General features: G+C 52.6%; 1 protein-coding gene across 7 annotated transcripts in view; it reads left to right on the top strand.

Annotated features, from left to right (window-relative positions):
- TK2 (thymidine kinase 2) overlaps nt 1–27,114 on the top strand; it is a 27,609-nt gene extending 495 nt beyond the window's left edge. The window contains exons 1-10 of one of the 7 annotated variants that reach the window (XM_012189873.5): nt 76–261; nt 1,132–1,169; nt 6,707–6,781; nt 8,856–8,909; nt 9,483–9,572; nt 11,681–11,754; nt 20,417–20,505; nt 21,075–21,154; nt 24,122–24,202; nt 25,336–27,114. In XM_012189873.5, the coding sequence (XP_012045263.3) occupies nt 114–261; nt 1,132–1,169; nt 6,707–6,781; nt 8,856–8,909; nt 9,483–9,572; nt 11,681–11,754; nt 20,417–20,505; nt 21,075–21,154; nt 24,122–24,202; nt 25,336–25,434 (828 nt within the window). In that variant the 5' untranslated portion in view covers nt 76–113 and the 3' untranslated portion in view covers nt 25,435–27,114. Of the gene's footprint in view, nt 1–75; nt 262–1,131; nt 1,170–6,706; nt 6,782–8,855; nt 8,910–9,482; nt 9,573–11,680; nt 11,755–20,416; nt 20,506–21,074; nt 21,155–24,121; nt 24,203–24,570; nt 24,685–25,335 lie in introns of those variants that run through there. The other 6 variants (XM_060398367.1, XM_042231750.2, XM_060398369.1 and 3 more) reach the window with 6 other exon arrangements.

Raw genomic sequence — 27,114 nt, 5'->3', positions numbered from 1 at the left:
GTCTCTTTAAGAGTCGACGGGGCGGGGCGGGGCGGGGCGGGCTGGGGCTACGGGCTGCGCGCGGAGGCGGGCCCCGTCTCCCGGCTGCGCTCGCGCGGGCCCGCGCAGGAAGAATGGCTGGGCCTGTGGCATCCGGCGGCCGGGCTGTGCTGCTGCGGCCGCTGCGGAGCTGGGCTTTCCGGGCGCTGCGCCGCGATGGGCCCGGGAGCCCCGCTTCCTGCCCAGGGTCGCGAGGGGCGCAGCGTTGGGCCTGGCCTCGGGGTAACGCGTCGCTCAGCTTCCCTTGCAGGCATCCCGGATGCGGCCATCAGCCCCACTCCCCGCCCGTGGCTCGTGGAACCGGCTTGAACCCGAAACCCCTCCTTCCGGGCGCCGGGATTTCCTTGGGCGGCCTGGGGAAGGGGCGGGGCGGTCGGTGGTAGGTTCCCCGGACCCTGGCCGGCTGTAGCGGGTGGCGCCTTGGGGCTCTGGGCCCATCTCCTGTTCAGAGCTGCGGAACCCTCTAAAGAGTGGAAAGAACCTCCTCCCCGAGGGTTTCCGGTGCCACTCCTAGGTCCATTCTTTCGGCCTTGGGGGAGGTGCCAGCAAGCGGGGGTGGGGTGTGGGTTAGGTTCAGTGCCCTCCCTTTTCCGTTGGGACTGGAGACCCTGCCCTTCAGAAATGAGAGCCCCCGTTGTAGCCAAGTTCTGGAGTTCAGTGGCACCTCAGAACCCGCCGTGGGCTGGGTGGGCCGCGATGTCAGCCCCGGGGCCTGCAGGAGAAACTTGAGTCCTGTGCCGAAGTCCATACCCACTGACCTCTCCTACCTGGGAGCTTCGAGTGGAGGCCACTCTGCCTTTTAACTGGCTTGACACCCATCAGTGAGAGTCATAAATATAAAAAGTGTGGACAGTGGAAAGCATAATATACTCTGTGAGTTGAGCACATTGGTGGCCTAGACTTGCCAACAGGATCCAGGTGGCAGTTTCAGTTTCAAAGCATAGGCAGCAGTGGTGTGTCTGCCTCCCTCCGCTGAGGGAGGGTCCCAGGTGTTACTGGAAAACATTTCTAGGCCAGGGAGCAAGCATAACAATGACCACAGAGTGAGCTATTTAAAATCGCGTTAAAAAATTGGTTTCCTTTCTTTTCTAGATAAAGAAAGAGAAAATGAAAAAGAGAAAAAGTCAGTGGTAAGTCTCTTTCTAACGTGCACTCTCTCCGGTGTAGGATTATGTATGTGTAGCACACGCACACGCACACACACACACACGCAATACATGTTTTGAGGAGAAGAGTGAAGGAATATGTGCACATAAAAAAAAGAACAAATACAAGGGGGTCTCCAGGGATAAAGAGCGGTCCACTCCTGGGCCGCAGGCTCCCTCCCCAGAGACCAACTCTGTTACCAGTTTCTGGTGTCTCTTTGCTAAGAATCTGCACAGGTAGGAGAATACATGTATTCATAGCCTCTGGGTGAATTTTGACTATTAACTTGAATAGATGAATGATTACAAAGGGTTTGTAAAGTGGAAGGTTAGTTTGACTGCTGGTAGGTGACAGCCTGACTGTGAGGGCAGGCCTTCTGACTGCTGCCCCTAGACCACGGATGCTGAGAAGGGTAGGTGAGTGGGCGATCACAAAGAAATCATGGGGCTCCATAGACATGGGTTCCGCCAGTGCAGTGACTTCGAGATGCTAGCTCCCGGGGCGGTGGGTGGTGGGGGGAGCGGGGAGGAGCGGGGAGGGGGGGGGTGGATTGTGCCTGGTGTGAGGTTGAAGGTCAAAGGAGGGTCAAGCTGGACATGCCCATGGTGTTTAAGCCTTTAGCTGGTTGTGGTGGAGCAGTATTTTGGTCACCATTGGTCCAGAGGCTCAGGGAGCTGCAGATTGGTAGATAATGGCTGGAGAGGGAGTTACTTGGTGGGTGTGGGCAGGAGTACCTTGGCTGGGGTCTGTAGAGGGTGGAAGGTGTGGGCAGGCCCCCTGGGGGTATTTAGAGTGATAGAGGGCCTGGGAAGGAGAGCAGTCACATGGAGAGTACTGGTGATGAAAATGCTTGAGATTTATGGAAATTTGTTGAAACTAGACATGGGGTAGGGTATGGCGACAGGCACCACAGCTGAGGGAGGGGTTGGTAAGTCGAGCCAGGTGGGTATTGATTTGTGAGCCAGGCCTGTCCTTGGTGCTTTCTGGGTGTGGTCTGATATCCCCCAGACACACAGTAGGTGGTCCATAGGAAGTGGTGTAGAGCTTGCAGTCTGGTCCAGAGCTGCTCTTAATTATGCAAATCCTGAGTTCCTGTGTGGACCTGGGACTCCAGCAGCCTTTGTTGTTAGTGAGCCTGTGGTCTGATGGGGGAGGCTGTGAACAGGACAATGGTGGATCTAGAGCCGCAGGGAGTAGGGGCAGAGCTTCTTGAGGATGATGACTGAGGGCAGCCTTGGGGAGTCTTGAGGCCTCCTGGGAAAAGGAGGACAAGGCAAGGCAGGAGTGTTGGAACAGTGAGAACTGCAGGGGCAGGTCACAGAGGGGTGAGAACCTGAGGTTTGTGGTTGTCCCAGAGAGGTAGCTGGAGAGAGCCTTTGGTCAGGCACAGGGACTGGAGGCAGATCCCAGCACCCGCAGCCACTGAAAGACTTCACCGGATGTGATCTGGTTTACCTCTCAGGAAGAGGTGGTGGACCATAGATAGGGGGCTGGACTGGAGGCGGAAAGGCCAGCAGGAAGGCTGCTCCCACAAGGAGGGTTGGAGAGGTGTTGTGAGTTGATGGGTGAGGAGAGAAGGCCCTGAATGTCTGGGTAGATGGTGTAGCCTTTCCTGAAGACAGGAATGGAAACAGAAGCTGTAAATGGGTATTGGGGGAGTGATGAATTGAGGTGCCTATGGGACATCCCATGGGATTGAACTGGACAGGGAATATCTGGGCTGAGCTACAGCTGGGGAGTGAGTCACTGCCCAGAATTGCAAAATAAATTCCAAAGTTGGGTTAAAAAGAAGTGACTAATGTTTTCAAGTGAACAAAATATGAACAGACTTTTCCTGAGGGAATTTGTAATAGCTGAGAAACCTATATGCAGGTCAGGAAGCAACAGTTAGAACTGGACATGGAACAACAGACTGGTTCCAAATAAGAAAAGAAGTACATCAAGGCTGTATATTGTCACCCTGCTTATTTAACTTATATGCAGAGTACATCATGAGAAACGCTGGGCTGGAAGAAGCACAAGCTGGAATCAAGATTGCCGGGAGAAATATCAATAACCTCAGATATGCAAATGACACCACCCTTATGGCAGAAAGTGAAGAGGAACTAAAAGCCTCTTGATGAAAGTGAAAGAGGGGAGCGAAAAAGTTGGCTTAAAGCTCAACATTCAGAAAATGAAGATCATGGCATCCGGTCCCATCACTTCATGGGAAATAGATGGGGAAACAGTGGAAGCATTCAGACTTTATTTTTTGGGGCCCCAAAATCACTGCAGATGGTGATGGCGCCATGAAATTAAAAGACACTTACTCCTTGGAAGGAAAGTTATGACCAACCTAGAGAGCATTTTAAAAAGCAGAGACATTACTTTGCCAACAAATGTCCATCTAGTCAAGGCTGTGGTTTTTCCAGTGGTCATGTATGGATGTGAGAGTTGGACTGTGAAGAAGGCTGAACGCCAAAGAATTGATGCTTTTGAATTGTGTTATTGGAGAAGACTCTTGAGAGTCCCTTGGACTGCAAGGAGATCCAGCCGGTCCTGAGATCAGCCCTGGGTTTTTTTTGGAAGGAATGATGCTATAGCTGAAACTCCAGTACTTTGGCCACCTCATGTGGAGAGTTGACTCATTAGAAAAGACTCTGATGCTGGGAGAGATTGGGGGCAGGAGGAAAAGGGGACGACAGAGGATGAGATGGCTGGATGGCATCACCAACTTGATGGACGTGAGTTTGAGTGAACTCCCGGAGATGGTGATGGACAGGGAGGCCTGGCGTGCTGCGATTCATGGGGTCGCAAAGAGTCGAACACAACTGAGTGACTGAACTGAACTGAACTGAATAAACAGAAGAAAGTGCTCCACCTCCCTAACAGAGAAAAAAATGCTTTTGGAAATGGAGTAAGGAAAGCGTGGATCAGACAACGTGGTTCAAGCCCCAGTGGTGCTCTTTAGTAGAGATGGACAAGTCCTTAACCTCTCAGAGCCTGAGTTTTCCCCATCTATGCAAATAATTCTTAAGCTGTGATTGTTTCAGGGACGATGTTGGCAAAGTACAGAACCCACAGGGGCTAACACTGAATGCCTAGTGACAGACATCATTATTCATAATGAATGAAGATTTAGGATGGGATATGCCCAGTATTGGCACAGTATTGTAGAAGGCGCATGCTCTTCCATCCGTCTTTTTCATTTAAAAAAAAAGGGTGTGAATTGAGATAGCATTTTAGAGGGTAATTTGGCATTATCATCAACAGTCATAAAAACTCACATATCCTTGGATGGATTGATTATACTCCTAAAAGTCTATTGAAGGGGAATAATTGGAGCTAGTGACAAGGATTTATGTATAAGAAGGCTCACTACAGCACAGTTTATTGAAAAATAACACAATTTTATAATAAAAGCAACTGGAGAGAATGTAACATGCAACAGTAGGGATTTCAATAATTCATGGTATATCTTATGTGATGAAATATTATTCAGCAATTCAGAATCACGTTTTTGAAAATACTTAATGACCTAGGAAAGTACACTTTGTAAGAGATAAAAAAGAGGATAAAAATATGTAAAGTATGATACAAATGAAATAATACATAAACTATCTATAGGGGGTAAAGAAGGAAAGAAATTGTTGGTCTGCTTAAAGGAAAGTTGGGAAGTCATAACAGTGGGTATGTATGAGGGAGAGGGAGAGAGAATTTGAGGGGTAAGAATGGAAAGTCTTAATTTTTTGACTATTAGATTAAAATTAAACTGTGTTCCTTTTTTTTTTTTTTTAAAGAATGGCTTTATTATGTTATGTACATAGCCCCAAATTGACTTGTTTTAAGTTTACAGCTTAATGATTTCTTAGTAAATCTATGGAGCTGTGCAACATCACAGTCCAATTTTAGAACATTTCCATCACTCAGAAAAGAAACCTCGTGCCAATTTATGGTCACTTCCCCAGAGCCGGGCAACCACTACTCTGCTTCCTGTCTCTGAGGATTTGCTTTTTCAGGACATTTCCTATAAAATGGAGTCATACAGCATTTGGTCTTTGTGACTAGCTGTTTTCATTTTTCTTATGTTTTGAGGTGCATCTACCTTATTGCTTTTATCAGCACTTCATTTCTTTTTATGGCTGAATGCTGACAGTGCTCCCTCATGTGCATGGGTCCCACTTGGTTGAACATTTGGACAAGTTCCCTTCTTATGGCAGATTTCTCAGGCTCTTTAATAGGAAAATATATATTTTGATTCTTCCGGTGGGGGCTTTGGGGCTCAAACTTGTTTGCCTCTGAAAACTTTGATTCTGATTAAACATTTAAATAATAGTTCTCTCTGGAATCAGGAGAGATTTTTTTTTTTTTTGTCAGTTCCCTGTATTTCTTATTGTGAGAATGCTTAAAATCTGTTTTCAGAAAAGATGAAATGTTATTATTTAAAAATAAGAATAGGGAATCCCCTGGTGGTCCAGTGGTTAAAACTCTGTGTTTCCAGCCCATGCAAGAGGCACGGGTTTAATCCCTGGTTGGGGAGCTAACATCCCACAAGCTGTGCAACCCCTCCCGCCCACCAAAAAAAGTAAACAAGGACAGATGGCACATCACAGCATCAGTTACAATCATGGGAAGTTGGAATGAAGGCCTAACAGCAGAGGAAGGCGGAGGTAAACTTTGGCACATTCTCTAGAGCAGTGGTGCTGGCTGGCCTTGTGCTGCCACGGCACTGTGAACATCTTTCCTTGTAATTCCCTTTTACTTTCGTCCCCATCTTCACACTTAGGAGCTCAGTGGGAGCTGGGACTGGCTCCTGAGTCCACGGTGCCTGGCCCATGGAAGGCCAATCCCATGCCTCCAGGTCATCATGGAGCATCACGCTGAGCTCCCTGTACTGTGCAGCAGCTTCCCACTAGCCATCTGTTTCACACACTATAGTGTTTATATGTCAGTGCCACTCAGTTCATCTCACCCATACCTTCCCCATCCCGTGTCCACACGTTTGTTCTGCACGTCTGCATTTCTGTTCCCGCCCTGCAGACAGAGCCATCTGTCTCATCTTTCTAGATTGCGTACATATGCATTAGTATATGACATTTGTTTTTCTCTTTCTGACTCACTGAACGTGCATGTTAGACTCTCGGTCCATCCATAGCACTACAAATGACCCAATTTCATTCTTTTTTTAATGGCTGAGTAATATTCCATTTGGCCTAGAATCTAAGTCTGAGGGATTGAGCTAGGGAAGGGCAGAGCTAGGGTGGCCAAGGACAAGTTGTGGGGTCTGTGGGGTGACAAAAGGGAGCATCTATCCTAGAGGGTGGTGGTCTGGTGGGTCTGGAGCCTGCCACTGGTGGGAAGAATTGAGTTGTTAGTTGCTAATGACCGGACCTTGGGGTTTTCCTGTGGAGGTTTTGTGTACACACTGAGGTCTTGGACTGAACGAGTTATGCTGTTCACCTGAGTGCTTTCCTAGAAATTCGTCCTGATACTCCCCCAGGCACTCACTTTCTGGTCCTAACGTGCATTTGTCTTTTGCTAGATCTGTGTTGAGGGCAATATTGCCAGTGGGAAGACAACATGCCTGGAGTTCTTCTCCAACTCAACAGACATCGAGGTACGGCTTCCACACTAGGTTTGAAGGAACCTGCAAAAGCTTGGTGGATTCATAAAGGGTGCAAACCAGCCCTACCCAGCAGAAATGCTGCTGGGGGAATTGAGAATATCCCGTGTAAGAGGAGGGAGGGACCCCTTGAAAGCGTGGGCCTGGTTTCCCCCAGACTTTGCTTCATGCACCTTTTTCCTTGGCTGATTATACTTTGTAACCTCCCACTGTAGTTAGCTGTGAGTATGACTGTATGCTGGATCCTATGAGTCCTCCTCATGAATCCTCAGACCCAGGGAGGTGGGGCTCTGGGGGCCTCCTGACACACCTGTCCTGAGCAGTGTAACTCTCACTGGCACTCTGTTTATTTTTTCAGCCCAGCCAAGTGGCATGCGGCAACTTAAATCCCTGACCAGGGATCGAACCCCTGCCTCTGTAGTGGAAGTGCAGAGTCTTAACCACTGGACCAGGGAAATTCCTCCCGCCTGCCCCCTGGCTTTAGAAGCACTCATATTCTCACTGAAGACCTTGGAGCTAATGAACACCACCACCAACAGCAGTGAGAATTAACAGCTAATGAGGGTGGTACTCTGTGCCAGGCACTGTGTTGAGGCTTCATGATGATCTAATTGATTTCATCCTTAGAAGAATGGTCCCTGTGAGGCAGGTCCTACTGTTGCTTCAGCTGCAGAGGAGGAAACAGAGGCTCAGTGAGGTCACATGGCTTGGCCAGAGTCGCCTGGCTAGTGCCTGTGGCGCTGTGTCCCAGCCCAGGCCGTCTGCTCCAGGGCCTGTGCCCTCGTTTGGCTCCACAGCATACAAAAATGTTTTGGCTTTAAGAAGACCACCCTTCAGATCTCAGCTCTGCTCTCTGACCTCCCCAGCTAGGTTACTCTCCCTGGTGTAGGTTCTTTTGGCCCCTCTGGATCCTTATTTTATACTACTCAGGGTTTGAAAATACGTGCTAACTTTCTGTGACGATCTGATTAATGTTTACTTCCCTAGCCGCTTTAAAGTTGCGTGAAGGCAGGGCTGGGGTGTTTTGCTCTTGCTGTATCCTTGGTACCTAGTGTGGTACTTGACACGGGAGATGCTGAGTGTGTGTTGAGTGACTGTCCCACAGATAGGGCGCAAGTCAAGGCTGCCTCTGTCTCAGCCTCTGGTGAGCCTGAGTGGTACAGCATTTGCTACTCACAGGATAGGAATGGAATGAAGACCCAGAAGAAGGAGAGGAAGGTTGGGAGGGGGCTGGGAATGATTCACAGAGGAAGGGATATTTGAACTGGCTTTTGAAGGATATGTACGAGTTTTCCATGTAATGAAAGTTGAGGTGAAATAAGTTGAGGTGGGCATACTGGGAAGAACAATAGCATGAGCAAAGGCACAAAGGGGTAAAAGGTGGGGGGAGGTTCCTCCTCAAGGGGCCCATGCATTGATTTCCTTTGATCTCTTGTGACCTGTGGCACCTGCTCACATGCACTTGAAGATCCCCAAATATCCCCATATATTCTCAAAGTCTTGGCTCCAAGAACACCATTTAAATCCTTTCCAGAACTCACCTGCATAGTTTGGGGAAGCTACTGAAAGAAACATGATCCTTTGCCCATCGGTGTGTCCAGTGCAGAAATCAGAGAGAGGAAATGGAGGCAGAGCTCACTGCCAGGGTCACGGCAGAGCCCCCAGACCAGAAGCTGGGCTCAAGCTGCACGAAGCAGCCTCCCTCCTGGCTTCTCTCACCTCCCTGCCTGCCCTCTGGTGGGCAGTAAGGAACAGGATGGAAAACAGGAGGGGTGGTTGGGAGAACTCCCCTTGCCCCTGAGGAGCCCCCATGGCAGCAGAGGAGGGGATATGTGCGTATACTTGTATACGGGGTGGACAGGGAGGGTCTTAGATCCTTTTTGGAAGTCACACCAGGAACCGTGTCTAGATGGAACTCTGACCTTGCAGGGAGGGTTGCTCCACTGTTTTAGCCCAGCCTGGGTGCCCAGGTCTTGACTCTGTCCCCATCCTACCCCTAACGCTCATCCGCCTTCACGGAGCTCAGAACTGAGGAGCAGCCACTCTCTGACGTCTTCTCTCTTGGCAGGTGTTAACAGAGCCTGTGCCCAAGTGGAGAAACGTCCGAGGCCATAATCCTCTGGTGAGTGTGCGGTTTCCTGTGTGAACCGCCAGCTTCTCAAGTGTACGGGAACGGCGGTGCTAGTGCACGAGGTGTGTCCTCACTGTGCACCGGGCGAGGGGACAGGGAAACGGTGGCAGGTTGATGTTCTGAGGTCAAGGTTCTCTGAGGCCTGGCTGGGCGTGTAAGGAGCCTGGAGCCCTCCTGTTGGCTGTCCCAAACCATTGCAAGTGCTTCGCCCCGGCTCCGTGGGGTGGGGGTGGGGGAGCAGTCTCCAGCTGCTCATTCTACCCCGACCCGCTCCTAGAAGAAACCCAGGTCTCCTTGCAGGTTCCCTGGTAAACCTCCAGTTGGGGTTTGCACTTGGCTATGCTCCGGGCTGCTGCAGGCTCCCTCTGAAGCTACCCTGTGCACTTTGCCAAGGATGGACCCAGCAAACAGGGGCTGTAATGTGCCTCTGCTCCTTCCACCTCCTTCCCGGTCAGAAGGCTCAGCTCTGGCTGCTAGAAAGGGATGGGTGGGGTCTGGGTCCACAGTCGGGGAGTCCTGCAGATCCAGCACTGCATTCTTCCCCAACCCCCCACCACCCCGCAGGGTCTGATGTACCGGGATGCCTGTCGATGGGGCCTCACGCTGCAGACGTACGTGCAGCTCACCATGCTCGACCAGCACACTCGTCCGCAGGTACATCTCAGATCCTTGGTTTCAATTTTCTTCAAATGAGGGGCATTTGGTTGCCAGGAAGGGAAACCTTACAAGGAGCTGCTCAGCCTTCTCTGTCTCTGGAGTGCAGGTCTCTGGTCCTGCTGCTCTCTGAGGACCAGGCTTCAGGGCCCCTAGCCCCACCCTCAGCCAGCCAAGAAGTTGCTGGGATGCCACGTGAGCCCAAGTCTTCATGACCTGCCGGCTCCTGGGCTCAATGCCCTTTAACTCAGTTTTCAAAAGTGTAGTCCCCAGACTGGGAGCTGCAGCAGCACCTGGAGGCTTGTTAGAAACGCACATTTTCTGACCCCATCCTGGACCTGTTGAATCAGAAATTCTGGAGATAAGGCCCAGCAATCTGGGTTTTATCGCGCCCTCCAGGTGATTTTAATGCAGGCCGTATTTGTTTGCATGAGAACCGTGGACCTAACCTTCAGGAGGCCTGTTCATGTTCTTGGTTCAGATTCTTGAGAGAAAGAACCTGATTGGCTCAGCTTGGGTCGGTGTCCAGCCCTGGGCCAATCAGGTATTGGGGCAAATTACCTGGGCACAAAGATGGCTGCTTTGGCCCCTTTCGTCAGCCGGGGGGTGTGAACAGGGGCTCTGAGGAGATGCAGATTGGCACCTGTGGTTCAGAATGGCAGCCCAGCCTGAGTGACTGGCTTTGGAGGCTCTCCTTACAGGAGATGGGACATCCGCTGGCCAGTGTCTCTTGACACAGCCACTTGGCTGGCGGTTTGATGCAGGGCTGGGCACTTGCAGCCATAGCTCTCATCCTTCTATGAATCTGTGTTTTTTAAAATGAAGAAAGATACAGTAGAACTGTTTGAATTTCTCTCTCTCCAAGTGAGTGAGTGAAAGTCACTTAGTCATGTCCAACTCTTTGTGACCCCACGAACTATACACAGTCCATAGAATTCTCCAGGCCAAGATACTGGAGTTGGTAGCCTTTCCCTTCTCCAGGGGATCTTCCCAACCCAGGGATCAAACCTAGGTCTCCTGCATTGCAGGTGGATTCTTTACCAGCTGAGCCACAAGGGAAGCCCAGAGATCTGTCTAAAAGTTACATGTCAGAGGATCTGAGATTGGCACTTGCCCTACTTTTTCCTGAATGGGCACTCAGTTGCAAACAGAAATTGTGTCTAGTATATCTACATATAATGGGCCATATGTGTGTTCCTCTGTTTAATGAAATGTATCAGAAAGGAGGCAGAGAGAGAGAAAGAGAGGTGGACAGACTAGGAAAGAGGATAAAAGAGGGATAAATGGGGAGCTACAAAAGATGGGTAGGAGAGAGTTGGAAGTAAGGAGAGGATGGAAGAATAGAAAGGAAGATGGATGGACAGATAGGAGAGAGAGGACATGGCTTTGAATCAGGTTGTGGCTTTGAATCGGCCTCTGATTTGTGGGTCCAGGTCCCAGTGGATGCCATGGGCAGGCTGAGTGAGAGCAGTGTTTGCCCATTCAAGTGTCTGGAGTCAGGGCAGCTCTCCCTTCCCAATGGGACACCATGGACAAAGGGAAGGCCTCGTGGAGGGTCTGAGCCTGCTGGCGGAGAGTGGCGCCATCAGTGTTGTCCTCCCCTGCTGTAGGTCATGGTCCTTTACAGTCGTGAAGGACTGCGTGATCCTCACCAGCCTGCAGCTGTTGGCAGGCCTGCTGCTGGGGTTGCAGAAAGCCACACCCTGTCCTCTCAAAGTTCTGCCTCTGCTTCCATGGATGCACCTGCTGGGTCATTAATAGTTACCACACTTCACACTTGCCACCACTTTCCTGGGCGTCACTTAGCAGTTTTTCTAGCACTCCCCAAACCCACAGTCCAATAGAGCCTCACCCCTCCCATGAAAAAGGCTGCAGCTCACAGGCTCTCCGCCCCGCCTTGCTGCACTGACCACCGAGCCTCAGGGCGTAGGGAGGGTCCAGGGCCAAGGAGGCTGGACACACGGTTCTTTGTTGTCCGCCCTCACCCCTCCCCGGTGGCGTCTCAGTTCTGTATTCAGCATAGACCAGAGACAGGGGAGCAACAGTCATTGTTCAGGCTTCCTGACCTTCCTGCCTGAGTTTAGTAAATAACATTTGTTTTCTTTTAGATGTTGCCTGTACGGTTGATGGAGCGGTCAATTCACAGTGCAAGATACGTTTTTGTAGAAAACTTGTACAGAAGGTATTGTAGTTTGCACAATCGATAATTTATTCAACCGTTAAATTTTTAGAAATAAAATTGGAACTCATTTACTAATTGACAGATACATGGTATAGCAGCCAACCATACTGATGGCTCGACTGTCCAGGGAGGGTAGCCTGGCAGCTCTGCTGACCTTGGCTGGGCTTGATGACACATCCAGGGGTTGGCAGGTCTGGGGTGGCCCAGGGAGGGTGACTGGGGTGACTCATCTCTCGTCTGCTTGCTGATCCTCTTCTGGGACCGGTGAGCCAGCCTGGGCATTCACTTCCCATGGCGATGGCCAGAGGGCAGAAGCGCTAGTTTTTTCTCAGGTCTCGACTTCATGTTGGCTGCCCTCCATTGGCCAAAGCAGGTCACACCAGCTGACCCCAGTCTGAGAGGGGGCAGGGTCCTTTCGGGTTACGTAGCAGAGTGGGACAAGACATGGTGGGTGGAGAGTCAGAGAGAGCAGAGCCGTCAGTCCAGCACGGTGTGCGTGGCACTTGTTGCGCTTTCACTTGAAGATGTCTTCTGTCCTCACGGGAGCAGACTCGACCACACAGACATGGCTGGGCGCCCTCAGGGCTGCAGCCTCAGAAGTGTGGGGCCCTCCGCTCCTGTGCTCAGTTGTTTGCTGATGTTTAAGGGTCTTGGGGGAATTGGGCTGCAGGCTGGGGTCTGAAGTTTCAGCTTCTTCCCCGCCCCTCCCTTCCTGTTAGCTGTGTGCCTGCTCGCCTCTCCTTGCCATCTCCCCCACATCATTGCCTCCTACTGCCTTGAACTTCATCCCTCTCAGAGCTGGTCTCAGTATCTTGCTTCTACTCTGTACACCCCAGTTCCCTGGTTCTCCCATCTACAACTGTGGTCCTGCACATCGCCTCTCCCCAGCCTCCCCAACCCCCTTGTCCAGATGGGTTGAGCCTGTTACTCTTTTCTCTTTTTAAATTGATTGGTTAATTCTTGGCATGTAGAATCCTTAGTTGCAGCATGCAGACTCTTAGTTGCAGCATATGGGATCTAGTTCCCTAACCAGGGATTGAACCCAGGCCCCCTGCATTGGGAGCATGGAGTCTAAGCCACTGGACCACCAGGGAAAATCACTTCTTTCTATTGGTTTCCTTCATAGTATTTAAGACAACTTCTAATTAGGTTGAACCATATGAAATTGTTAAAACTTGACCAACTGTGACCTATAAAAATGGCAGTTTCATGCAGTTTAGCTTAGTATACATGTACTTCTTGTCTGTCACATGCCCCACCAACTGGACTGTAAGCTCCTTGAAGACAAAGAGCATGTCTGGTCTGCTGGCCTAGCTGGGACCCAGCACAGAGCTGGCACCTGGGTGACACTTGTTAACTCCTGCTGGGTGTCGGGACCTGAGGCAGGTCTTTGGTCTCCAGCCAGACTTGTCCCCCAGCCGTTTCTCACCCCTTCCTCTGAGGGGTCCATAAAGGCTTCTCCCTGGGTCCTGAGCTGCCGAGGATCCATCCCCTCCAGGCCTCCTCAGTGCTGTGGGGTTGGGGTGGGCAGCCAGGGCAAGTCCTGACTGGGCTTTGTCCTTCATCCTCAGAACTTTCTTGTGGGCTCTGCCCTTCCGGCAGGCAGCGCTTCTGATGCTGGAGCCCCGTGTGTGCCTGGCTGCCTGGGTGTCCATGGAGCAGGGGTGTCCACTGCTAGGTTTACAGAGCTCTTCGCTCTGCGCTGGGGCTGCCGCAGGGAGGACGGGCAGAGGAGAGGAGCGAGGAGGACGAGGGAGCCCCTCCAGTGGTCACTTGCGGTTTTACTCATCTTCTGCCCTTACGCGAGCAGACTCCCTCACACAGGTGTCTCTGGGGGCAGGGGCGTTTGGTGTCCCTGGGCGTTTTGCCCCTGTGGCTTCCTCGGGGCCTCACCTGGACCTTTGGGGTTGTGAAAGCAAGAGCCCAGTCCTGTGAGCGGCTGTGTGTGGCGTGGGGGGAGGCGGCCCGCCGAGATGCAAGGTCTTCACGGGGCAGGGTTTCCTCATTTGCCTGCACCACCTGCGGTTTCTTCATTTCGTGTTTGTGGCTTCAGAGTTTGGTTGCTGGGGTGTTTGTTGTAGTCCCTTTGTGCTCAGGGTCTCTGGGTGTCTTCCACGCTCAGGGTTTTCTTTCTGCAGGCTCAGTCAACAGCATTCTGGCCAGAGCTAAAGAAGTGATGACAGGGAGGAAGGGTAGAAACCCAGCTTCTCTCCAGGCAGCAGGCCTTCCCAGTGAAGTGGTCCTGTGAGGGTAGATGTTTGGAGAGGTTTCGCCTCCTCGCAAATATAGACTACCATCACTGTGAGCCTAAACCAAGTGACATCTAGAGCTGGGTTTGACTGAATCCTTTGCTCGTACCCAGAATAGGATGTTGTGGTTCCTCCCCCGGGGGAGTTCGACTGGGTGCTGGGAACCACAAGACGGCTTGTGTGGGATGTCGGCTCCTACCTGGGAGCTTGTGTGGGGACGGCCCTTACTGCTGCCCCTTCAGCCTTGGGTTGATCCCTTTCTCAGAAGCCCTGGCAGCCTTGGCTTGGAGTCTGGAGGGACTGGGACGGAAGGAAGTAGGACAGGCTTGGCCTTGATGATTGCAGTTGCAGGCCTGAGTGCCCAGAGAAGCCCACAGACTGGAATTCTAACCCCGAAAGCAAAATGTCTGGAGGGCCCTTCGTAACTTTTGGGCCTGGGACAATTGAGGAGCTCCCCTGCGGAGAAACCCGCCTATTCGGCCCACACCCCCACCCCAGCGGCTTTGGGGTGGGCAGAATGTGCAGTTATGCCACCAGGGGTTAATTGGCAACGAGGAAGATTCTGGTTCCACAATCTCCTTAAAAACTTAAAAGACCTAAAGAGCTTCTGAGATGTGGGCAGCTGCTGGAATGAACAGCTGAAGGTGGAGAGGGAGACTCGGCAGTTAAGGCGGCCGGGCAGGCCATTGTGTGGCCCGGCCCCGTGGGCGGAATCATTGAGCACACAGGTTTTAGAGGATTGCCTGGTTGGCGTTTTCAAAGAGTATAGAGGGGGACCGAGTGGGGCCCAGCTGGGGAAGTGACACACTGACTCCCCTGGGGCTGGGGGTCAGGGACATCCATTAAGGCCCGGCGTTTGGAACAGCAGGCAGGTCCCACCACCCCAGTGGGTCCTGGGCTTGGGCTCCTCCTTACTCAGTCCCGAGTGGGCACTCACTGCCTGGGTCACAGGCCTGAGAGCTGCAGCTTTCCTCAGGCAGAGGCCAGAGAGACACTGGATATGCCCTGGGACATGGGAGGCGGGGGTGAGTGATGCAACTGGGGACATATGGGTTTGGGGGCCATGGTGAGCCAGGCTTTCTCAAGCAGTTAGGCCAGTCTTCTCTGGGCCTCAGTTTTCCTCATCTATAAATTGGGGCGGACATTGACTGCACAAGGTCTTGTAAAGTAAGTAATGTGTACAGGAGGCTGGCATTTGAGTCTGTGATTTTTGTTGTGCTGTGCAAACCAGGGGCTCTCTGGACCTCAGGGGGAAGGTGGCAGCGAACTGTGCCAAACAGACCAGTCAGCAGTTTTCCTGTGGACCCAGGACCTCAAATTTTACTGCTTGGGATCGGGAAGGCACGGTGAAACCCCTTCAGCTCACCAGTGGTGGGTCTGCAGAGAGGCTTACCCACTCCGTGTGTTCTGCGGAAATAAAAGCAGTGCCTCAGGAGTGGTTCAGGGCACCGCATTCCTGAGGCAGACACAGGAGGAGCTGGGCAGACTCCCAGGAGGAAAACTAGATACAGGTAAAACAGTGCCTGCTGCCTGAAATCCCCCAGAATCACGGGAGCCAGCTCTCATTTCCTCATTCAGCCCAGCCAGCAGCCAGTGGTCCTGGAGCCCTCAGCAGATGGCTCTTGGCAATCTTGGAAGAGGTTTCCGGATCCTGCCCTCAGGGAGGCTGCCCTGGAGCCACCTGCATGGAGGACCTCCAAGGAGAGTTTCGGGAAAGGAAGCCCTGCTTTCTCTGTCTGCCCTCAGCCCTGGGTTCGCCTGGGCCACCCAGGAGGTGTCCTGAGACCCCCCTGGAGCAGCAGCTCTCAGGCCCCAGAGACCCCTCAGGAATGAACCCCATCCCCGTATCTCCATGTGCCCCCCTGCACACGTGCACTTCTGAGGTGTCAGTCGGTTTGGTTTTAGTTAGGACTGTGCTATGTGTGTCCTGAGTTGTGACTCAGTTTGGTGGCCACAGCTAAGGGGATCCTCCCAGCTGTGGGATTTCACAGAGCCTCGCAGACAGTGGTGAAGTCCTCGGGCAGTCTGACACCAGACTGTCCAGTGTCAGTGATGTGGGAGACTGTGGGGCGGCCTTCCCTCTGCGCTGCCCACTGCCCCCACCTTGAGTTGCCAGTCTGCTGTGTCCCCCAGGCCCTGTGTTTGGTGGAGGGGGTGGGGCTGATCAGCAGCTTCCTTTTTGCAAATCTTCTTGTGCTTGGAGTCAGCTTTGCTCCCAAGAAGGAAAACATGTCAAGAAGAGGGGTGTGGTGTTTTGAATATCAAATAGTCTCAGCTGCAGCTAACTGCAGCCCAGCTCAGAGTAGCGTGAACATTGAGGGTGTTACTGGCTGTCTTAACATTAGACTTGGGGGTCGGTTTTATTCAGTGGCCCTCGTGCTGTTTCTGTTGGAAGCACAGATGCTAAAGCTGAATTTCCAATACTTTGGCCACCTGTTGCAAAGAGCTGACTCATTGGAAAAGACCCTTACGCTGGGAAAGACTGAAGGCAAAAGGGGAAGGGGGCAGCAAAGGATGAAATGGCTGGACATGAATTTGAGGAAACTCCAGGAGATAGTGAAGGACAGAGGAGCCTGGCGTGCTGCAGTTCACGGGGTCACAAAGATTCAGGCACGACTTAGTGACTGAACAACAGCCACAGAGTGCTGTTTCTCTGTGGTTCAGCACTCTCTATCTTGTTTGTGTCAATATATGATTCCCTCTTGGTGACAAAATGGCTGTGGCAGAACCGGGCTTCTCATCTGCTGTCCACAGGGTGGGTATCTTGTCAGTGCTTTCCTCTAAGAGTGAGGAAGCCTGGTTATCATAAACCCCAGGAAACCCTCCTGTCTCACTGCTCAGGTTGGGCCCCTGTGACCTCGGCCAGGGGAGAGCATGTCTCCGAGACCAGTAGGTCTGCCCTGAAGGTAAATGCTCAGGCCTGTGGGATGGACCCTGAATAGATCACGGGTTACTTTTAAGGAGATAGGAAAAAAGAATCGGGGGGTGGGCAGCCATACCAGCGTGGCAGTCTTGGAGGAGAGCCTGTGATCACAAAGTTGGTACCTCTACTACCTGACTTTCAGTCCCCTCTGCAGTGTCCCAGGACTTCCTCCCTCCCGCCTCCCCTTCGAAGCCTCCCCCACTCATTCAGGGTGGGGGTCCTCACCCTGCTCCGTGCTGTGCTTAGTCGCTCAGTTGTGTCCGAATTTGCCTCCCCATGGATTGCAGCCAGGCTCCTCTGTCCATGGGGATTCTCCGGGCAGGAATGCTGGAGGGGGTTGCCATGTCCTCCTCCAGGGGATCTTCTCAGCCCAGGGATCAAACACAGGTCTCCCGCCTTGCAGGTGGATTCTTTGCCATCTGAGCCACCAGGGGAGCCCGCTGGTACCCCAGCCCCCACCCCCGGCAGTGCGCAATCTGCTGCTGCTTGGGCAGGCGCAGCTCTTTCACCCTGAGGGCATCGGCTGGACTCAAGCGCTAGAGGAGGAGCCCCCCTCCAGTCTCTGCTGTGCTCTGTCACTTGGGCCCCTGGGCAGGGCTGCTCAAGCCTGTCATCTCCAGAGCACCTCTCTCCATGCCCGCCCTGCCCCCTGCCCCAGGTGGGAGTCCGTGCCCAGCATCTGGCAGCAGGGCAGCGGGTGGGGAGTGGGGCAGGCTGCTGCAGACCACCCTCTCTCCCAGGCTCTTCTCCCACCTCCCCTTCTTTAGTCAACAGTGAGAAGCTCCCCCAGCTACACACAGCTCAGGCACCTCCACTCGCCCGTAGCTGGCCTTGTCATCCCCAGTTTGGGTCCATCCGAGATGATGGTCAAGACTGGTGGAGGACGTTGAAAGGCCGAATTCCTCTCTTGGTCTGTTTCCTCCAGCTGCTGCCCCTACCTCCACCTCTTCCATGCTCGTTTCCACCAGGGCAGAGGACAGACGCTGGGTCTGTCTCTCTCTCAGGCATTCTTTCTTAGCATAGCATTTTATTTTTTAACTATTACTATGGTTTTTCAATTTTTTTGGCTGAATAGTGTGGCATGTGGGATCTTAGTTCCCTGACCAGGGTTCAAACCCATGCCCCCTGCATTAGAAGCACAGAGCCTTAACCACTGGACCGCCTGGGAAGTCCCCTTCCTTTCTTCTTGTCCAGTTATCACATTAAATATGTAGTAATTCTTACCCCCATTCTGTTCCCTGATTTGAGAGCTGCTGTTGCTAAGTCGCTTCAGTCATGTCCGACTCTGTGCGACCCCATAGACGGTAGCCCACCAGGCTCCCCTGTCTCTGGGATTCTCCAGGCAAGAACACTGGAGTGGGTTGCCATTTCCTTCTCCAATGCATGAAAGTGAAAAGTGAAAGTGAAGTCGAGATTTGAGAGCTAGTATGCTGTGAAGTTTTAGAAAATACAGAAAGAGATAAACATTTCCAATAGTCCTACTGTTCAAAGAAAAGCTGTTAACGTCCTGGTGTGCCGGGGTCTAGCCCCGGTGGATCCAGGGAATTTGAAGGGTGGACGGCGTTGGCGTGGAAAGACTTGTTTATTGATTGATATAAGATTAGATTAATAAACTATAGTGTAGTAGGAAGATTAAGTGGAGGAAGAGGGCTGAATAGCTTGGTTTACGCGGAAGACCAATAAAATTCCAGACAAGGAATTTGCACCATCTACGTTGGGCCACCGGCACCCGCTTGAATATCTAAGGGTGCCTCGCCTTAAGCTCCCTTTTGCGAGGGTCTTAACAGCCAGGGCAAGTAAGTAGACCTGGCGAGCCTCCGCGCCCCAGATGGAAATTCAGCTTGAAATTAAAGAGCAGAGAGAGGGAAAGGGAGAGAAGAAGAGAGAAAGACACGGGGGGAGCCAGATTCCCAAGAAACCAGGCCGAGAGACTAGTTCGAGAAACTGGTCCGAGAAGCTGGTCCCCTCCTTTATTGTTCAGAAGGCCTTTTATACTTTTGATAAAACATGGAGATCAATGGGTAACACAAAATTATGTAGCGTTCGCAACCCAGATTCTTTCCGTATATCATTTTGTATACAAAAGGTCTCAGGTGATTTACATTATCTTTTGGCCAAGAGGCTTGTTAACACTTTCTGGCTCTCTTCCTTAATGAATGTTAATTTTGTTTCCCCTGAAGTGTTTTTCTTTAATCTACATCTCCTTAAAGCGCTAAAGTTACATCTCTATAGAACAAAGGTGCAGTGGGTTATAACAAAGAAGGTACTTAACTCAAAGATCTAATGTTGCTAATACAAGGTCTACTACTTGTTTTTCTATATACCAACTATATCTAAAAATAAAGGATATGAAAATTTGGCAGCAAGCATTGACTCAACAAATGAAACTTTTAATCAGTCCTATTCTAAAGATTTTGACTCCTCGGAAGCTCCTACATTCCTAGGATGTTTTAAGCTTCCTGTGCCTCCTTCGGTCAGGAGGCCTCAAACAATCGCATGCGCAGCTGTATGAGTCCTGCAGGCAGGCTAGAAAGCCATCAGAGGGGTTTTTGGATTGAAACACTCTTTCAAATGCAGAAGACTAAAGCCCTGAATTGACTTTTTCCAGAAAATGTCAGAAGAGTGGAAAAGCAGATCACAAAAACCGGCAGATTTTTGTTGGGGTACATGCTTAGGAATTTCCAGAGGGGTCCCTGAAGTCTGAGCACGCCTTGCGTATGTCAGCTTCCTTCCTCATGACCTTGTCACGGGCGGGATTCCTCACACTGGCTCCCGGCGTCGGTGGTTTTTTTCCAGTCTTCTTTCAGAAGGTGTGGATGAGCACTCTTGATAACGCGGCTGGGTCATGCCGTATATGCAGCAGTTTTATATCCTACTGTTCTCACTGAATGATGAGCACTTGATTATGAGCATTTTCCATGTCATAAAGTATTATTTGATGGGATCATCTTTCAGTGACTGCATGGTTTTTCTGTTACATAGATATACCATGATTTAGTTTTTCATTATTTTTCAAAGAATGCTACAGTGGGCATCCACTATCATGTCCATAACATACATTTCTAAAGGTGAAACGGGTTTGCTACTCCCCCTCCCAGCCTGGGCGCTGTCCCTGTGCTTTGGGGACAGGCTTTATAGCCCCTTCCTTGGCTTAGAGTTCACATCCTGAATTTCTCCCCTCAGGCAGTGCCACGACTCTTGCTGCATTTTATTGAGTTGACCAGAAAGCTTGTTTGGGTTTTTCCATGAGGTGTTATAGACACAAACTTATTGGCCAACCTGGTACCACGAACCGTCCCAGGGAGCGGGAGGTTGGAGGTGCTTAGGGTCCCTGTCGTCACTGCCCGCCCAGTGTCTTGTGATCACACTCTGCTTTGGTGCCCCTGGCAGTGCCCTTTCAGCAGAAGCCATGCCCAGATGTTCTGGGGGGAGTGATGTAGTCCAGGAGCTATCTTGTAGGAGAATAAAACCCTCACAACTCTCGTTGCAGTGGGAAAATGCCCGAAGTGGACTATGTGGTCCTGTTGGAATGGTTTGACTGGATTGTGAGCAACATCGACGTGTCCATCGACTTGATAGGTGAGACGGCCCCTCCCCAGCCTCCCTCCCCTGGGCCCACCAAGGATATGCTTGGCTGGGCCCCCAACCAGCAGGGGTGGTGGGTGGGGCCCTCTCCATAGGTGATTCTTTCCTGTGTTAACTCAGCCTTCTCCCCAAGGGCACACAGAACCGGGCTTCTGGTTCCTCCTGGAGAAGCCCATGTTTCTCAAACTGCTTTCCCCTGGGTCCACTGTGATGTGATGGGTTTTTCTTAGTTCATAAGAGAGAGAGGAGGGATGGAACCCGAACGGTTACTGAGACCAGCCGGGTGCTGGGCCCTGTGCTAAGCTCTTGTCTACACACGGGACTTCATTCAGCCTTACAGTGACCCTGCAGGGCTCGTGACACAGGAAGACAGTGGAAGTCGCTGCAAGGGTCAGATGCCTGTCTGGCCGCACAGCTGCTCTGCATCCCCTGCTCAGTGCTGCGGGCAGATGCTTCTCTGCACACCCTGACCCTGTGCCTTCCTTCCTCCCACCCTTCACTTTCACTTCCAAGCTTTGAATGGAGCAGTGAAAACCACATATATATGTATTTTTAAATCTCAGTTTATCTCCGGACCACTCCTGAGACCTGTTACCGGAGGCTGAAGATGAGATGCAGGGAAGAGGAGAAGGTCATCCCACTGGTGAGAGCCCCTCTACCCTGGGAAAGGGGCTGCATCCCAGCCCGGCCCCACCCTCTGCGAGGTCATCGTGCCCTCGTCACAGGGAGAGAAACAGGAACTGAACATGTGGGAGGGTGAACTCTGACTTCCTCTGAGGTTGGAGACCCTGTGCGTGTCCAAGTCCGCTTCACTTCTTATGGCCCTGGACTCAGTGGTGGGTACCGCCATGCTCAGAGCTGTCCCTTCTCTAGTTCCTGCCTGGGTGTCCCCAGGGCTTGTCCAGTCCACCTCCTGAAGATGGCATGCCTTTGTGCCCTCTCACCCCCAGACCCTCACTATGATGTGTCCGCTTGCTCACTTCTGCATCTCCAGGGCTTGGCACTGTGCCCGGGAAGGAGGTGGAACTCACTGGTGTTTGTCCAGTCCCTCGCCCTTCCAGGTGCTGGTTTAGGGCCATGTCGACTCTAGTCAGGCTGTCGCAACCGGCTTGCACCACTCTCCTGGCCTGGCCCCTCACTATTCACATCCCCCAGAAATCCAGCCCCAGTACGGGTGCTCGGCGAGGTGTCTAATAGAGAACACCATGCATACGGTTCCCTAGCCCCACCCCCTCGGTGCCTCGCCACTCTCTAGGTTACAGCCCTCACTTGTAGCATGCCATCCGGATCCTGCGTGATGGGCTTCGTCCCCTTCCACTCCCCGCCTTTTCATGCTTCAGCTGTAAAGAGCTAGTTGTGGTTACACACACACACGCGCACACACACACACACACACACACACACACACATACACACAGAGTCTTTCCCTACTCCCTACCATGTGAAAGTGGCTCAGTTGTGTCTGACTCTTTACAACCCCACGGACTGTACAGTCCATGGAATTCTCCAGGCCAGAATACTAGAGTGGGTAGCTGTTCCCTTCTCCAGGGGATCTTCCCAACCCAGGGATCAAACCCAGGTCTCCTGCACTGCAGGCAGATTCTTTACCAGCTGAGCCACCAGGGAAGCACCCTACCGTGGAGTTACACACATGTGTCTTTGCATAGCAGTTTCTTTTGCCTTCCAGGTTTAGCTCAGGTATCACCTCCTCCAGGAAGCCTTCCCTGACCTTCCCTTTGTTATGCTTCCCCAGCCTCTTAGGTCACAGCCCTTAGGACAGATATTCTGAAACTTTATGTGTTTGCTCCCCATCCCTTACAAAGCTGCCACGAACCTTTTCAGATTAGATCTTACCACTTCTGCATCCCTAGCATGTGTCCCAGGGCTTGGCACCTTGGGGTTGCTCAGTTAATATTGAACTGAATGTCCTGTGTGAATGCCACTGGAGGTGAACAGACAGGCTGGGCAACCACTTCCTGGGATGATATGGGAATCTGAGCTCAGGGTGAGCTAGACTGGGGACTAGACAGCCAGTCCAGCTCCAGAGACCTGCCTGGGCACCAGGAGGGTAGATTCCAGCCATGAAGTCCCAAGCCTTGGTCTGAGCAACTTCTTTGCAACCTGGAGACAGGAGTGATAGAGGGAGGGTGTAACGTGGTGGGGCTGGACTGTGCTGGCCACGGCATGGCAGCTCTGTGCGGTGAGCCAGATGTTTGGAAGAAATGACAAGGCTGGAGTCCTCCCAAGTCACTATCCAGAACATTGTCTTAATGGTTTTGACAAGGCCTGTAGACCTGTCTGTTGCTGCCGAGAACCCGCGAGTGGATAAAGAGGCAGCAGTGCATTTTACCTGAGAGCCTCGGGGCTGGGAGGAGGAGGTGTTTGCTGGCAACCAGCATGGGCCTCCCTGATAGCTCATTTGGTAAAGAATCTGCCTGCAATGCAGGAGACCCCAATTCGGTTCCTGGGTTGGGAAGATCCACTGGAGAAGGGATAGGCTACCCACGCCAGTATTCTTGAGCTTCTCTTGTGGCTCAGCTGGTAAAGAATCCACCTGCAGTGCGGGAGAACTGGTTCAATCCCTGGGTTGGGAAGATCCCCTGGAGAAGGGAAAGGCTACCCACTCCAGTATGCTGGCCTGGAGAATCCCATGGACATAGACCATGGTGACGCAGAGTCGGACACAACTGAGCGGATTTCACTTTCACTTTCAGTGTGCCACTCAGTCCTGCCAAGGTTGCCTTTGAGGCAGGGCTGGGCCTCTTTTCCTTTGACTCTCACCTTGTCTGCCAGCTGAAGTTGGTCCTGAAGCCTTCGAGGATCCATAGGTTATGAGTTGCCTGTTGGGGTGGGAGCAGCCGAGCGGGGCTCCTGGGCCAGTGAGGGCCGCCGCAGTCCTCTTGGTGGGATGGATGGAGGGAGGGTTCAGAGGCTTCCCAGGCCCCCATGCAGTCATGATGGCCCTGTTGATGGGGAGGTGGCAGAAAACGAGACCAGCTGGGTAGGAAGTGTCTGAAGTGCCAGTGGAGCCGAGTATGCTGAAGGGTGGCCATTTTTTTCTTTTTAAATAACTATTCTGTTTTTTAAAATTGATTAGTGATTTTTGGCTGGCTGGGTCTTTGTGCTGCTGCGAGCAGGCTTTCTCTAACTGCAGTGAGTGGGGGCTGCTCTCGAGCTGTGTGTGGGCTCCTTACAGTGGCTTCTCTTGTTGCGGAACATGGGTTCTGGGGCTCGTGGACTCCAGTAGTTGCAGCACGTGAGCGCAGTAGCTGCGATGCACGGGCTTAGTTGTCCTGCGGCGTGTGGGATCTTCCCCTGACCAGGGATCGAACTGGTGTCTCCCGCATTGCAAGGCAGATTCTTAACCACTAGACCACCAGGGAAGCCCCTGGAGGGACACTTCGGACTTGTGCCGTCGGGGCTGGCCGTCGGGGTGCTTGGCTGCGTTCAGCCTGGCCCACCTGAGTCAGGCTGGCTGTTGCAGGCTCCTTTGTCCAGGGTGGTGCTCCGTGTTCACTGACCTTCCCTCAACCTGCCTGAGCCCCCCAAGGGGAGAGGTTTGCCCCCCTCCCTGCTCCTGACAGCTCTTGTGTTCCCCACCCCCCCACAGGACTACCTGGGTGCTATTCACCACCTGTACGAGGAGTGGCTCATCAAAGGGAGCCTTTTCCCCGTGGCAGCCCCCGTTCTGGTAAGTTCCCCTGAGGGGGCAAAAAAATTCTCCAGAAGGAGGAATGACCCATGGGCATGCCGGCCAGTCTGCAGTCTAGGGAAGCAAGGACCAAGTCCCTCAGAGGTGGAGAATTTGAGAGAAGGAAGCAGGGAGGGTGGAAGGGACCCTATCTCTCAGTTCCCTTTCTGGATTGAGTCTTAGTGAGCTGAACACACCTGGGAGAAGGTGACCTGTCCCACTGTCACTACACCCGTGACACAGTAGCATCTCACTTATCCAGCATCGTCCCTAGAGGAATGTTCCAGGTGGCCAGAGCCCCTGGACCTGGGTTTTGGCCTTAACTGCTTGGGATGGTGGTCTTCCTGATGCACCTGTCCGTCCTCCAGGGGGTGACTGGCCCAGAACCTCATTGCACCTTGTCATGGTGACCCCGGGCATCCAAAGGAACGCCAGTTGCTGTTCTGGTCTGTCACACAGGGATGCCCTTAGGAGGTGCTGAGGTGTGTAGGACTGTTTGCTTCGGACTGCTAATACCTGTGAGCGCCTGTGCTTTCCCCTTACGCACCTTCTCCTGCTGACACTCACCATTTCTAACTGTTCGATGCTTCTGCCCAGTCAGTGTTTCCCTCGCCCTCATTTTCTGATTTGCTCCTGCTCAGAGTTTCTCCAGGCGGGCAGATGGGTCCCGTGAACTGTTCGGAGTGTGTGAGCAGCGTGGGAACCGAGGGAGGGCTGTGTGCCCACTAGTGTGCCTGGCCTTGGGGACATCTGTCTGGGCTGCTCACACACTGTGCTCACGGCTCTTCCAGGCAGTGAGGTTGCTGGAAAGTGAGATCTTACTCTACTGGATTTTTCTAGAGAGTTTATTTTTTCCCCTCTTTATAGAAAAGTAGGTGATAGAAAATGATGAGAAAAAAATTCATTCTCAGATGACTGTCCTGGGTTCTTAAGTGAAAATACGGTTGAGAATGTGGATTGACCTAGAACTGGTTGTAGCTTGGTCCTGACTTGCTTGTTCTCCTGCCTGTGACCTTGGGCTTCTGTGCCTTTCCCTGCCTCATCCTGCCTGCCTCTGTCTGTCTCTCCTTCTGTGAAGGGAGGAGGATGTTGAGGTCAGGTGCAGCCCTGTGACCCCTGTGTTTCATTTCCAGGTGATCGAGGCCGACCACAACATGCAGAAAATGTTAGAACTCTTTGAAAAAAACCGGCACCGAATCCTAACTCTGGAGAATCGGAAGCTTGGTCCATAGGATAGGAAAGATCGTGCCTGAGAAATGCCTGCTGCCGCCAAGTTAGCTATTAGGAGCAGTTTGGAAAACTCCACTCTCAGGAGGGCTTTGTATCTGCCCACAGTTGTCTTCCTTCTGGCCTTCTCTCCTTTCCCAGTGTCTTCATCCTGGGATCCTGGGCCTCGTGGGTAAATGGGACCAATGGGTTTGCCATGCCCTCTGGTGGCACAGCCTTGCATTCCCCTGGTGCGTCTCCTGGTGGTTTCCCACTGCTGGGTCCTTCTAGGCTAGGGAAGGCTAGCCTGACTTGTGCTGGGCTTATGGTCTCTAGCCCTTCAGGCCATCCAGGAGGGCGAGGTAGTGGTCTTCCGTCCCAGGGGAGGAAGTTGAAGCTCAGACAGACTAAGAGGCTCCCCGGGGCCACACAGCCAGTGACAGTGGAGTCAGCACCATTCAGACTCCTGCGACTCCCAGCCCAGCTCTTGCCCCAGGCTGCCTCACCCCAGAGCCCCGCCTTGCCTACTGGGGACCCTCAGACGCGCGAGGGGGGGGCCAGCTGTGTGTGCAGCTGGCGTCATCTCTTTCTCATGCTTTGAGCCGTCCTTGAGGGCAGTTGGCGTTTCTTGACTTTCACAAAATTGTGCCACGTTTGGCTTGAGCCCAGGGTTCATCCCTTCTCTAGCGTGAGGCTGATACGGTACTTACCACCTCGTCAGGACTTCCTGACTTAGGGGAGGCACGCACTGGCTCCTGAATGGTGCTTGGTCTCCTCGGTGACAGAGGTCATGCTTGAGCGGCTGCTGATGACCTGTCAGGGCAGTGGCTTGTGGCCCCCCCGGGCTGGTGTGCCCGGTGTCACGCTGGGGCAAGGGGCTGCCAGCCTGGCTTCTGAGGCTCCCTCCCTCCTTAGTGGCTTGCGTGATGAGCTTCACCTTTGGAGTTTCTCTGAGTTTGTGGCCCAGGGGAGAGACACCAGTGGCCTTAAGTCTTTTTGAAATGTTTTTCCATCCAAGGGGACATCGCGGGCCACAGACTGTGAACCATCTTTATTAGCTCAGACTGTCTTAGCTGTGTTCAGCTGTAACAGTGCATCAAAGGCACAGCTGCCTCCTGAGTCAAGTAGCAGCAAGAGACAGGAAGAACATTCTCTCCGAGGACAATCTGCACGGGAGGGATGGGGCTTGCAAGCAAAGGCTCTTGGAGCACTGGAGCTCCTGAACTTCGGACGTGGGTGGAGAGAGCTTCCAGAGGCCGTGTGCGGACGTGGGGGTGTGGATTGATCATGAACTTGGGGGAACAGGCCTCGGCCTCTCCTGAGTGGTGGTCGGTGTGCCTGAAGGTTGGAAGGCCTCGTCTCGGCCTTCATGTGAGTGAGGCACGTGTGCACGCAACTCGCCGATGTAAGCTGGTGACAGGTGCCCCTGGTGGCCCGGGCTCAGAGGCAGCGCTCGGAGGGCAGCACTCTGCCTCCTGGCCCTTCGTGGAGGGACCGATCCTGGGCCAGTTGCACAGGCGGGGATGTGTCTCAGCCTAGACGCCAGTGATGGACCAGCAGGAACCACGGCCGCTGCTACCAGTCACCTGGACATGCCGGGACCAGCTTTGGGACTTTGCAGATGAATGGTCCAGTTTTCCCCACAGCTCAATTTGAGCATCTGTACTGGGGGGAAATGTGAATAAAAAAACCCCCAAAAGATAGAA

This window comes from Ovis aries, chromosome 14 (genome assembly GCF_016772045.2).
Source record: "Ovis aries strain OAR_USU_Benz2616 breed Rambouillet chromosome 14, ARS-UI_Ramb_v3.0, whole genome shotgun sequence".
NCBI classification, from domain to species: Eukaryota; Metazoa; Chordata; class Mammalia; order Artiodactyla; family Bovidae; genus Ovis; species Ovis aries.
The sequence above is the reverse complement of the archived record's forward strand: the minus strand, read 5'-3'. Positions and strand labels throughout refer to the sequence as shown.